Here is a 14,107-nt window from a genome sequence, read left to right as displayed (position 1 = left end):
CATGTGCATAAATACTGCTTGAGATTTCATCCTACTCAAATGTCTGCTGACTGATCCGTGAACTAATGAAGTAAGTTATAACTCAAATGATGACAGTCAGACTCCATATCCCGTAATATGAAAAAGGAAGATGAAGAAACCACACATTACAAATGTTGCACTTGAAGGTGGTGTTGGTTTTTTTTTTTTTTTTTTTTTTAAATCCTAACTTGACAGTTTCACTAACAAGGAACATGAACTACAATTTCTAGTGAATCACAGTCCAGCACAAAGAACTATATATATCCCCAGGCACACTCCAAAGAGAGAGACAAACCATAAAAGATGCACAGATGTGAATGTTAAAGAAAAACTGGCAAGCATGGGAATAATTTGGAGAATCAAATTTATCAGGGATACATCTCATAGGACAGGGGAAGGCAAACTTTTTGGCCTGAGGGCCACATCGGGTTTCCAAAATTGTATGGAGGGCTGGTTAGGGGAGGCTGTGCCTCCCCCAACAGCCAGGCGTGGCCCAGCTCCCACCCCCTATCCAAACCCCCGCTGCTTCATGCCCCCTGACAGCCCCACCCCCCCCGGGACTCCTGCCCCATTCCAATCCCCCCTGTTCCCTGTCCCCTGACAACCCCCCCCCCCCCCCCCCCAGGACCCCTGCCCCATCCACCCCTGACTGCCCCCCGCCGCCCCATCCAACCCCTCCTCTCATTCCTGACTGCCCTGCTGGGACCCCTGCCCCATCCAACCACCCCTTCTCCCTGACTGCCCCGGAACCCCTGCCCCTGACTGCCCCCCACCGACACTGGATCATATTAAAGAAGTTCTGTATTAAAATCACAAATGAGTTTGATTCCCCATAGTTTAAATTCCAGGGTATTACTAATTAAGAGGTCTCTTGGTTTTTGGTTCTGTTTCTCTCCCTCTGTGTGTGAAACCTGCAAGCTGCCAATTGTGTTAGTACATTCTAAGACAGAGTCTGTTCTCAAAGCAATTCTTTGTAAACAACTACTCACACAGAGAGAGAGAGACTCAAAGCAATACTCTGTAACAACAGAAACAGCACCCAGAGACTCCCCGCCCTTTTGTTGTATTCATCTCACTTTGTTAACAATTGTGATTAAAATAGAGATAGAGGATGTATGTGGATGGATGCTTGGTGTGGATAATAACTGAATGATCAGGGAGGTGCCAGCCTAAGAATCCAGTGTCCATCGGCTGAAGAAGGTGTCAAGTGACCCCCGGAGGGCAGACTGGAATCCACCCAACAGCCTCAAGAATGGGAGAACCAAAGAACAAGATAACATCTGGCAGCACGGAGCCGTCAGGAATGTGACATCGGCTGATTGATTCAGCAACAGCATGATGAAGCAATTCCCATAGACAGGCATAGGAAGAAATTCATATAAAAATGGACTCTAAAAAGTGAGAACTTTGGGGTCTGATTCTGCGAACCAACTTCCAGGAGCATCAGATGAGCATCTGATAAGGCTCTGCTCCCTCCTCATGTCCAGGCCACCTGGCCAGTGGCTTGGTATGAGCAACTCTAAGGCTGGTAATTATGATAACAACCTTGCAGAATCTGTGTGTGTGTGTGTGTATGAATGTGTGAATAAATGTGTGATTGAATGGAATGTTATAGCTATAACTAACTGCTTACTATGATTCTTTCTGTATTCACAATAAATGTGGTATTTTGCCTTTTTCCCTTTAATAAGATCCTGCTGGTTTTTATTTTATTGGTATAACACCGACCCATCCAACCCCCCATCTCCTTCCTGACTGCCCCGCTGGGAACCCTGCCCCTATTCAACCCCCCTTCTGTTCCCCACCATCTGACCGCCCCAACCCCTATCCAGACCCCTGTCCCCTGACCACCACTCCAAACTCCCCTGCCCTCTATCCAACCCTCATCCCCCCCACCCCCCTGCCCGGTCCCTGACCCCTTACCGTGCTGCCTGGAGCACTGGTAGCTGCCCGGCTGGAGCCAGCCACACCACCACGCAGCACAGAACACCGGGTCAGGCAGTGGCTCTGCAGCTGCGCCTCCCGGCCAGAGCTCACTGGCAGCACAGCGAGCTGAGGCTGCGGGAGAGGGGGAACAGCGGGGGAGGGGACAGGGGCTAACCTCCCAGGCCAGGAGCTCAGGGGCTGGGCAGGACAGTCCCACGGGCCGTAGTTTGCCCACCTCTATCATATGACAAGCGACCTTTTATTTTTGACAGCCTGTCTGGGGAGTCAGTGAAGATTAGACAGGACAGGGAATTCACTTATGAGAAACACCCATCCCAACTCTTCCTGTAGGGTAATCGGGCAAAGACAGGCAAGAAGCGTTACATTATGGGCTAAAATGAAATAACTTACCTTCATAGCCACTGTCTGAAGAACCCGAAGAAGCAGATTGTGTCTTTACTCTGGTACAAGAGGATATTTCTGAATCAGTCTGATAGCTGCCTAGCCATCCACTGGTTTCCTCTGCATTCCAGGACTCTGCCTGTTGACTTAGGATACTGCACTTCATTTTCTCCAAAGATGCTATGATCATATCTGCAACCAAGAAGTGTGCATTCTCCTGGGCACAGAAAAGAGGAATGTTTATTACTAGTTTACTTATTAGTGTAATTAGTGTCAGCTTCTCTTCCCAACATTAACAAGCCAAGAATGCATACTTAAAGCATACATGGCCTTTAATTTAAGAAGCTGATGGAAATTAAAATAAAATAATGTGGGTAAGAGGTACAGTATCCAAGAAACTCAATTTATGTTGGTCTTAATGTTTTTAAAGAATATTTGTTGCATTTATTTTCTTTCCCCCTTTTAAATCAAAAGGAAGAAACTTCAAATGCTTAATTGAGTAGTCTCTTGGCAGATGTGTATATTTAGGCATTTTTAAGGGCATATTCCCAAGATTACAACATAAATTTTAGTAAGCATATGTTAAATCATGTAGCATATTTACTAGGATTTAATTAAAGGAGTGAGGTATATATAGACACTTTAGTGTGCATGTTAATTTTGAAGTGGTGCGGTGACTAGGAGGGGATATGATTGAAGTCTATAAAATCTTGACTGGTGTGGATAAAGTGAATAAGGAAGTGTTATTTACTCCTTCACATAACACTAGCACAAAACAAATCCTGTGCTATACTTTCACAGAATAGCATGAAATAATGTAGATAAAATGGAGGTTTAGGAAAGGGGAAAACATTGTTCGGAAAATGTTTGGAATGAAAAGGGAGTATCTTTAAAGTATTACACTCCCTGGAGTGAGTGAAAGGAGGGTGTGTAGAAGGGGCAATATTGAAAAGCTTGGGCTGAATTTTAATTTGTACAAATGCTCATCCTAAAACAGAATAAAAAAAGAAAAACAGCAAGTTGTAAAAAACTAATTTTGGCATCACTAAAGTTTGTTCTTCTAAAGCCAATCAGACGGAATCAGTTCTACGTAGACTGACTAGCAAACAATCAAGTGTAATTATTCATAAGTGATTATTCTGCACTAGAATATTGGCGCAATAGATCCATGACTGCAATGCTCTCACCTTCTCCACATCTACAGGAAGCATGAAGATATCCTGCAAGGAACGGTTCAAGGAAATAGCTCCTATGCTTAAATCTGAAGTAGCACCTGTAGGTGTAACAATAAGCATTACTATTAGTTATGTGTTTCTTTGCACTAGCCACAATATGTTAAGTACTTTCCAAGAGAAAAACTTACCCTTGTTTTCCAAAACTGTCAAGGGCGCGAGTGGGGGGGGTGGGGGGTCGCAGGGAGGGAGGAGGAAGGAATTGTCAAAGGTAGAGACAGTTTGAGGGACTTTGGTCTTTTGAAAATACAAACAGTACTTAACTTATCCAGGCAACCTGGAGAAAGTATGTCAAGTTTAGGGGAAACAAAGCTTAAATACACTGCAACACAACTTCATTGTAAACCTGCCTCAGAAGTCTAAGCAAAGCCCAAAGCTGTTCATTTAGTACGCTATCAAGCACATAAAATACCAGTGCACTGAACTACAAAAAAATGAGTGTGGACCCGAGCAGTTAAGAAAAGCCACATGGAAAAGCCAGGGTACTCCTTATGCTACCCTTGGAAAACGCCATGTGTTATTACAGTAAGCATGTGGAAAGTTAACGCTGCTCAGAACTGTTAGCCACTGGCTGGAAGATAAGACTCATGCTAGCACAATACAGGTTTCAGTGGGTGTCTAATCATACAGGGGCCAGCTGCAGACAATGTGGGCGTTGGTTTCACATGAATGCAAGAAGTTCAGAAAAGTTTGCTGTATATTTCCATATGTCCTGAATCCCTACTGCATGTTAGCATATGTAGGACCACCATACGTAGAGATGCAGCATTTCTCGTTTTACAGCGTAGCAGCTGCCATTTTTACAATGCTCACTGGTGATTTTGATGAATATGGAAAACAAAAGCACCATCTCATCCCTTTCAGCACCTTTTTATGATAGAGCAGAGCATACATTTGTTTCTCTATAGCTCGAGTACCTACACTCAATCACATAAACATGATGTGCTGGAATGGGTCTTAATTCTTGTTGAAATTAAAGCCTCACCTTCATTAAAATTAGTTGGTTCATATTCTAATATTTTATATTCAAATCCCTAAAAACCACTACTACAAGAAATTAGCCAACTAATATTGGCAAGATAGAGGGGCAAGGGGATAGTTTATACAGTCACAACAAAATATATATATATCAAGGAACGTACGATAATAAAACCTGTGCTTACCACCACCTTGACCACTTCGCTTGTATATTGTTTCTCTCTTCCCTACCTTGCATGTATTAACTTGTTTCAGTAAAAAAGACTTTGGGGCAGGTCCTGGCTTCTTATGTACTCACACAGCATCTGGCACATTCTGGGTATACCGCAATATAAAATGATTTAGAACATCCAGATGACAAGCAAATGGTCTGTCTTTTTCAAACTAGACCCTCTCCACCATAGACTTTCTGCTTAAAATGATAAACTATAATGAACAGAGAGAGACTCCCCAAAACACATAAGAATAGTTTATGCAAGTCACCCCCTCCAGATAATTAGCACTGAACATTTCTCAATATGTTAAGCATTTTTATTTGGCTATAATTGGACACTTCACCTTGAACAGTCCTTTAGAATATGTGTTAACTAGAATATGTGCTAACTACTTATGCTAAACTATCTGTTTGATCTTGTATTTAGCTGTGACACAGTAAGTTTCCCAGACCTGAAGAAGAGCTCTGTAAGTTCCAAAGCTTGTCTCTCTCATCAATCACAAGTTGGTCCAATAAAGATATTACCTCACCCACCTTGTCTGTCTGGGACCCACACAGCTACAACAACACTGCATACATACATTGACGATAAAGTAATCCTGTCCTCCCCATCTTACTTCAAACGGGTTCCCATTTCCCTCCTGAAGGAGCTTAGTTAGGATAAGGTGGGGGAAGACAAAAAGACCAAACACGGGATCACACTAAGAGTGCGTACTTTCCTTTTTAGAAGTCTGCCCTCTCATTCAAGTTTTAACTCAGCCAAGGTTCACCAAAACATCTGATTAAACTTAAAACAATCTAAAAATTTTACTTCCTTTTCAGATTGTATCATCTTTGGAGCCTCAACTTACATCTGCAACAGATCACTGTATGCACCATTTCAGTATGAGTGAGCTAGCTGTACTTTGTAGCTACCAAGAAGGATAAGCGTCCACCTGCCTAGTCAGGTGGAGGTGTGGAAGGAGAGAACTGTGGTGCGCACACAGTCTGTAGGAGGAAGCTTGGTGGGGCCTGACAGCAACGTGTGACAGATAAAACTGTATGCAGTGTGGCAGCCATGTGGGTCCCAGGATGTTAGAGAGAGAAGGTGGGTGAGATAATATCTTTTATTGGACCCACTTCTGTTAGTGAAAGAGAGAGAGAGAAAGAAGGTGATCCAATAAAAGAAATTACCTCACCCCCTTGGACAAAATTGTCAGTTTGCTTGCTAGGCACTGTGCATCGCTGCTCTAACCCTGTTGGGGTCTGGGAAAGGACATTTCAGACAGTCACATTAGGAAACTGCTTATTCTGAGTAACCTAGGCAAAAAATTAATGCTAAAGGGAAGTAACAGCCATTTTGCTTGCCACACACCCATCACCTCAAAGACCAGGAAAAGCAATTCATTTAAACAGTTACCTAGCAAAGGTAGAGATTTGAATTTCAAATTAAACTGTACTGAAGTCATGGGGGTAGGGGGGACCTTAGTGTGGCCCTTTTTAAACAGAGATTATTGGAGAGGTCCTTAGAGGAAGTTTCATAGGATAAGTAGAAACAGTTTCATAGTTAAAAAGTAAATTCCATTAAAAAACAGTTTGTCTGGATTTAAACGTCAAGGCTTGTTGGATCATATTAAAGAAGTTCTGTATTAAAAACCACAAATGAGTTTGATTCTCCATAATTTAAATTCCAGGGTATTACTAATTAAGAGGTCTCTTGGTTTGAGGTCTCTTGGTTTTACTGTTTCTTTCCCTCTCTGTGTGAACCTTGCGAGTTGCTAATTGTGTTAGTACATCCTAAAACAGAGTCTGTTCTCAAAGCAATACTTTGTAACAACAACTACTCACACAGAGAGAGAGACTCAAAGCAATACTCTGTAACAAGAGAAACAGCACCCAGAGACTCCCCACCCTTTTTGTTGTATTCATCTCACTTTGTTAACAATTGTGATTAAAATAGAGATAGAGGATGTATGTGGATGGATGCTTGGTGTGGATAATAACTGAATGATCAGGGAGGTGCCAGCCTAAGAATCCAGTGTCCATCAGCCGAAGAAGGCGTCAAGTGGAAACAACCAGAGGACTCATGGAGAGCAGGCTGGAATCCACCCAACAGCCTCAAGGATGGGAGAAACAAAGAACAAGATAACATCTGGCAGTACGGAGCTGTCAGGAATGTGCCATCTGCTGATTGATTCAGTAACAGCATGATGAAGCAATTCCCATAGACTGGCATAGGAAGAAATTCCTATAAAAATGGACTCTAGAAAGTGAGAACTTTGGGGTCTGATTCTGCAAACCAACTTCCAGGAGCATCAGATGAACACCTGACAAGGCCCTGCTCCCTCCTCGTGTCCAGGCCACCTGGCCAGTGGCTTGGCATGTGCAACTCTAAGACTGGTAACTATGATAACCTTGCAGAACCTGTGTGTGTGTGTATGAATGAATGTGTGAATAAATATGAAATTGAATGGAATGTTATAGCTATAACTAACTGCTTACTATGATTCTTTCTGTATTCACAATAAATGTGGTATTTTGCCTTATTCCCTTTAATAAGATCCTGCTGGTTTTTATTTTATTGGTATAAGAGGCTTTCATTTTCCAGGCTTTTTCCTTAGCAGTGGGAGACAAGGCAGCAGGAATCACACCAACATTTAAATGGTGGGGGTGGATTTGAGAGAGGGACAATGCTTGTTTTCAGGTAAGAATCTAACTGACAATTAATAGAATGCCAAAGAGAAAACACTCTAGTATAATTCCCACTCTAAAATTAAGCAGTTCATGTCTGGTCGTTTGGCTTCCTGTTCCCTTCTACTGTCCCTTCTCCTGCCTCAGTGCAATTTCACAGTCACAGCTCTAGTGAGGGAAGAAGATATCTCATACCACTCTCTGCCCTAAGCCACTAGCCAGTGGTTTAACTGGCTGAAGAGAGAAGCAGAGGCCTGAAGTTGAGGATTCTGGAAGTTGCATGATCTCTGAGATGGCACAGTAAGTTTAAAGCTCTAAGCATAGTATAAAGAATCAAAGCGAATGGCAAATTTTAAAATCAAGACTGGCTTTAAAAAAAAAAAAAGATATGCTCTAGGAATTATTTTAGAGAAGTTCTCTGGCCTGTGTCACACAGGAGGTCAGACTAGATGATCACAGTGGTTCCTTTTGGCTTTGGAATCTATGAATCTATTTTCTTTGCCAGAGCTGAATGAGGTTCCCCCCCCCCCCCCCCCCCCCAAAAAAAAATCTCTCAGGTTTAACAAAATAAAGTCCCTAATCCTTGAATGATCTTTTTTCAAAACTTGGTCCAGTCCACATTCTGACTGACACCAGTTGGTTGTGAAGGAACCTAACCACTGAATCCCATGTGCTCCGAAGCCCCCTTCCCCTCCTCTTGCCCCCAAGGCACCACCTGCCCTGGGCAGGGGACCTGGGAGGCAGGGACACAGGCCAGGGGCTGCTCGAACCACCCCACCGCGGGCAGGTGTAGGGTCTGCCACAGCTGCCTGCCCGGCTCTTATCATGGCCAGGCTGTGGCTCCAAGGGCCCTGACCGGAATTGGGTCGGGGAGAGTTGTGTGGGCAGCTGTTGGGAGCCTGAGGCTGGGGACCTGGGACACAGGCAGGGGGCTGCTTTTGCCTCCACCTCGGGCAGGGTCGCGGGGGCCCCTGGCCCCCCCGACTTTTGGGAGGACTCTGGCACCCTTGTCCTGGGCTGAGGCTGGGGCTAGTGGGGGCCGGCCTCCAGCCAGGGACTCTGGACAGCTGGAGCCAGTGCTCGTGCTGCCCACCCACCTGGCGTTTGGGGACTTGGGTCCATGCCGCCCAGGGACTTCCCTACACCCACTTTCCATTTCCCCAACACCCCCACCCCCACCCCAGTTTTGTGAACCAGTTACATGCAGTGTTGCCAATGTAGTGATTGTTTGGAAATTTGAATTGAAATTGAAACACTAATACACACTTTAAAAGTATACAAAGTGTATGATAAAATACATGTATCTGAAAAAGTATAATACATTTGAAAAGTATGAACATAGACTAGCTTCCTTATACAGCTGTTGTTTTTTGTGACAATGTCAGCGCATTCATTTTGGTGATGTTGGCCAACCTAATAATTTCAAATTATGATTTGTAAGAAAAGTCTAAATGAGCTCTCCCTGATAGCTAGTGATGAATTAGCGACTTGGGGGGGGGGGGGGTTGAGGCATCAGGACCAGATTGTATTTACATTCACACCTAATCTACCTAGGTATCCAACAAACAGAGCTGTGTTGCCCAAGTGATAGATTTTGGCAGGGGTTGGGTTACAAATCACTTGAATGCAGGGGGGAGGGAGGGAGGAAGAGTAATGAAATGTTGTTCTTATTGTATGAGTAAAGGGCAGTAGAACTGTACTTAGCCTCTACTGATTGAGGGCATCGAGAGAGGCTGGGGACAGTTGTTTTCCTTGATGGTCTGCCTGAGTCACAAGTACTATTTGACCTGCCCCTCTCCACTGTTTAAAGACTGAGCTGATTAGGCTCCATGGATAGTTTCTTGTTTTGTTAAGTGACCACTACAGCTGAAATCACTGATAATCAGGTCAAAGTGCTAAGACCTGCAGTGGAGACAGTGTTTCTGTGGAAGAGATGGTCCAGTCTGCACTAGCAGTGAGGTTCACCCACTAAGAGCTCAACTGAATCACTGAGAGCTGGGTGGAACCTCAAGAGACCAACTGGCAGAGGTCACAGTGGCAGATGGCAGCAGAAGGTGATGGTGCAGGGCCATTGACAACAGAGCAATGGAGTGAACGGTGGCACAACGAACAACAGTGGCCAGAGCGAATAGTGAGCAGCTGGAGGAAAGAGCAAGGTGCCTTCTTTCCCCCCACTTGGGAGGTGAACTCATGTGAAAGCACCTCTGAACTCTGAGTCTCCACTGACCCAGGACAACACCAGTGAGCGCTAACGAGGCTGTTAAGAATGCTGGAGACATAACACAGTTCATGCGAACAAACATGGCTGTGGCATCATACTTTCTATTTAAGCAAGAGATACCACACACTACAGACTGGAGGCCAATGTTAAGTGCATTGTCACTTGTTCATCCTGAAGTTGAACACTGGTTCTGAACAAGACAAGCAAATGCTCACTATCTTTCTGCAAGAAACTCAACTGACTGGCTAGAAGCATGTGTTGCAACACTGAAAGACTCAACAGTTGAAAAAGTGAAGAACTCTCTCACCACATTCAAAAAAATTACATACATGGCTGATGAATGCACCAATGCAAATGGGCATCAAGTATTAAGTCATTGTGTACATTATCTTGATATCTGTGGTAGGCCAGTAGATGCATTTCTAGATGTTCAAGTTATAGAAGACACACTGGCTGCATCTGTGACAACCCACATCTTAGAAGAGTTAATTGCTTCTCAGTTGGACCCCAAACAGATGGCTGCTTGTGCATTTGATGGAGCTGCAAACTTCTCTGGAAGACATGGTGGAGTACAAGCTTTGCTTAGAGAAAAGTGTAACCCTAATCTCTCCTATACACACTGTAGAGGCCATCTACTCCAACTAGCGCTTGTACGAGCTGCAGAGTCTTCAAAAGACATTTAAAAAGCTACACATTTAATGTCTTCATTATATTCTTTTTTCAGCAAGAGTCCAAAGAGACTGAATATCTTGGAAAATATAGAAGATACAGTGGGACTGAAGTTCAAATTAGTCCAACCTGGGAAAACCCTCTGGCTTTCTCATGAACGATCCTTGGCTGTTATCTTAAAATTACTCCAGCCATTATTACTGGCTTTGGAAAGTATCTACGAAGATGGGATGGATCTAAGTAGTGAGGCTGGTGGATTACTTTTGCTACTACGTTCAGAGAAGACTATTGCCTTTCTATCTTTTGTAAGTCTACTGTTGAAACCACTTGGGTCATTAAACAATGCCATCCAGGCATCTGCTTCAACAGTAGTAGATCTTTGTCCAGCAATAGAAGCTACATTTGGATCAGAGAACTATTCATTGAAAAAGTACTGGAAGAAGCAAAGACTTCAGTCCAGAAGTTGACTAATTATATTGACAATTATATTGAATCCTTAAGTGAAGAGGACAAGAGGTGTTTGTTAAGAAAACTGAAAAAGTACACAGACATGATTCTTAAAAATCTACAACAGCGACTTCTAGATTCTACTCAACCTCTATGTAGCTTTTAGGGATCCCTGTCCTATAAAACACCGACAGTTGAGTGGAGTGAGGCACTACCAGCAATGGGGCTGCCATGTGCTCAGGACAGAATAGAGAATTTGAACACAGAGTGGAATATCATTCGACGAATGAATGAACATTTGACTTCAACTTCTTTTTTATCATCACTAGTGGCTCGACTTGATCTTTATGCTATGTTTCCTGGGATGAAAGAAGTAGGAAGTCATCTCTTGCTACTTCCAGTCACAACAGCTATAGTTGAGCGTTCTTTTTCATCATTGAATAGCATTTTGTGTTCTGAAAGAAGTCACCTTCTGCCTGATCATCTGAATGAACTAATGGGCATATCAACTGAAGGAATGGAAGTACCAGACACACGAGAAGCCACCAAAGTTGAACGCATTGCATTCAAGAAGTTCATTAACAGAGTTGTGCAAAATTATAACAAGAAACCAAGAAGTATGTAGATGTAGTGCTTCATAGAAGGCTTGAGTAGCCAACTTTAATTTGTGTGAGGATTTTAAAACATGATTTAAATCTAATAAAATGGTCATGAAACATTTTTCAGTTTTTACTATGGTGCCATACAGCCTACCTTCACCCTCACAGTCTCCCCCCTCATCGGCCCTCCCCCCCAGTAAATTCAAACCCGCCCCCCCTAATTTCAATTCCTGGGGAAAACACTGCTGCCCACTGTGATCCATGCTTGGCTGCCTGCCCGCCTGGCGCTCCAGGGCTGGGTGGGGTGCTTGGGTGGCCTGGGGCTGGTGAGGGGGTGACTCTGGGCTCCAGCGGGGGAAGGGGGGCAGAAGGGGTGGGCCGGACAAGCCCCGGATTCACCTGCCGCCCATGTCTAAGCCTTTCCTTTGGATGTGGGACTGCCTCCCCCAGACTCTGGAACCAGCACCTCAGACCTCCTGAGCCCCCAAGTTGCTGACACTCCCTCAGAATTCCACCTACTCTCTGGTCAATCTTGGCTTTTAGTTTAATCCCTTTGGGGACAACATGGCAGAAAGGCAAGGAACACAGATTCAGCAAAGGAATGTTTTAAGCACAGTCACTTTACTTTAACAAGCAATAGAAAATTATATATCTTTGCAAAACAACAAATGTCCTGGGGGGGGGGGGGGTGAGGGAGAGAGACAGAGACACACACACACACCCGTCCCCAATCTTATCTCATCCTTCTGAGAATCAAAGGTATGCTCAGTATTCAGGCTAGGTAGAAAGTCCCTCCTTCCCTCCCTCTCCCCCCCGCCCCAGATATTCTTGCAAGTGGTAGTGAATGGCCCTGCTCCACTGAGAAACACCCCTTCTTAAATACAGTCTATGCTTTTTTCCCAGGTGCCCAAACTGAGACATTCCAGCCCCTTCCTCCCATCAGACTTCTGAGTAGAAAGTTCATTATTCCATGAGATTGGGTGCAGTTTCAAGACAGTCAAAGTTGATGATCTGAGGGCTTTTAAATCATAGTAATTCAACAAGGTGTCAAGCATCTTTCCTGGGCTGGACACCTGTCTGGAATGCAGTGCAACAGACTGGCCTGGACAACGTTTTTCCAGCACAGAATGCAAAACTGTAGTCAGCACACAGAATGGAAGAGATTGCAAAAACAGAAGTCATAATTTGACAAAGACTATCCCACTATGCATGATAGGTAGAGCCTTGTGTGGATACAAAATTTGTATCCGCATCCAATCCACAATCCGCAAAAATGGTCCACATATATACACATCTACATCCACAGATATGGATATCCATGGATTTGCAGGGCTCAAATGATAGGACCCTAGCACCTCTGAGGACTAAATGATGGGGGGTGAAATCAGGATCTATAGTAATATTAACACAGGCAAGGACATTTTTAGAGTGTTTACTTCATCTCTATCCACCCCTCCCCCCTCAACCCATTCTGGCATTTGTTTTCCAGGTGACCACTACACTAGCCAACATCATCAGACTCATGAGACATGCCACAAGCTTCCATTGTTTGCAATAAGACAGATGGTTCCAAGCAACTTTAATGCATAACAATCCCTGGCAACAGTTTGGAGACTTGGCCAGGATTAAACTATCCAGACCTGCATGACTAGCTGTACTTGATTACAAACATGGGCGTAGTTTGTTTCTTCCCTTCTCTATTCTGGACAGGATCCAAATACATTGTGCTTGGTTCAATGAACAAAGCACCTAACTGGAGCAAACCACAATCATCACGGCCACATTAATCAACTGCTCAGTGTTTATGAAACTATATGTCTCAAATAACTAGGTATTCTTAAAAGTCCCTGATCCTGCAATGGGGTCTGCCCATTTAGGAGCTCACTGCAGGATCAAGACATGTTTTGAATTAACATGACAGGTGAGAGAGACTAGCAGGGCCAGCTCTAGGTCTTTTGCCACCCCAAGCAAAAAAAGGGCCGGAACGCTGCCCCTTGAAAAGTGCCGCTCCAAGCACGTGCTGGTGCGTAGAGCTGGCCCTGTAGACTAGAGTACTTAGGGGTGGAGCCACAGAGTCTGTCAACTGTGCAATGTTGATTTTAGAGTAACAAAAACAGAAACAAATGTGTTTAAGGGGTTTTTTTGGGTGGTGGGGGAGCATTTATTTATGATACCCGGGCAGCCTGATTTTTCCCTCCCTTACACTAGAAATTCACACCGTCTCAACCTTATGGTTCCTGGATGACTGAGAAGCTAATACAATTATGATATCAGATACCAATGAAAGGAAACCCAATTCACTGAGGGCTGGGGATGACTTTTACTCACATTGTTACCTTTTGTTTATGTCAACATCTATTTAATCCAAAATGCCTGACAAACTATTGAACTGAAAGCATTTTTGGTGACGATTCAGCACCTACACCATTTCATTTAATAACTGAAGACCTGATCCAAAGTCCACTGAAGTTAATTGGAGTCTTCATTAGCTCCAATGGGTTTTGGAGCAGGCCTTGAGGGAATGCCCAGTCCATGTTTTTGGTTCCTCAGAGCCCTTTAGCAAGACAGAGTACAAAAGATTTGACATTCCTGAGATTTCTAAGGTAAAAACAAAAAAAATTTCAAATTTTGAAGAGAAAAAAGCCTTTCGTTCAAGCCTTTTTTCTAATCATAAAGAAGGGGAAGAGAGCACAAACCCCCCAATCCCTCCACCTTCAGGTCTCCTTTA

General features: G+C 43.9%; 1 protein-coding gene across 8 annotated transcripts in view; it reads right to left on the bottom strand.

The window, feature by feature from the left end:
• The window catches only part of RUBCNL (rubicon like autophagy enhancer), a 51,453-nt gene that overhangs the window by 15,275 nt on the left and 22,071 nt on the right, over positions 1-14,107 (bottom strand). For 7 of the 8 annotated variants that reach the window (XM_043522502.1, XM_037894121.2, XM_043522506.1 and 4 more), the window contains 2 exons: positions 3,537-3,622; positions 2,359-2,566 (listed from right to left, as the gene is read on the bottom strand). In XM_043522502.1, coding sequence (XP_043378437.1) covers positions 2,359-2,566; positions 3,537-3,622 — 294 coding nt within the window. The remainder of the gene's footprint in view (positions 1-2,358; positions 2,567-3,536; positions 3,623-14,107) is intronic. The other variant, XM_043522510.1, reaches the window with a different exon arrangement.

The sequence above is a fragment of the Chelonia mydas genome, chromosome 1 (genome assembly GCF_015237465.2).
Source record: "Chelonia mydas isolate rCheMyd1 chromosome 1, rCheMyd1.pri.v2, whole genome shotgun sequence".
Lineage (NCBI taxonomy): Eukaryota > Metazoa > Chordata > Testudines > Cheloniidae > Chelonia > Chelonia mydas.
The sequence above is the reverse complement of the archived record's forward strand: the minus strand, read 5'-3'. Positions and strand labels throughout refer to the sequence as shown.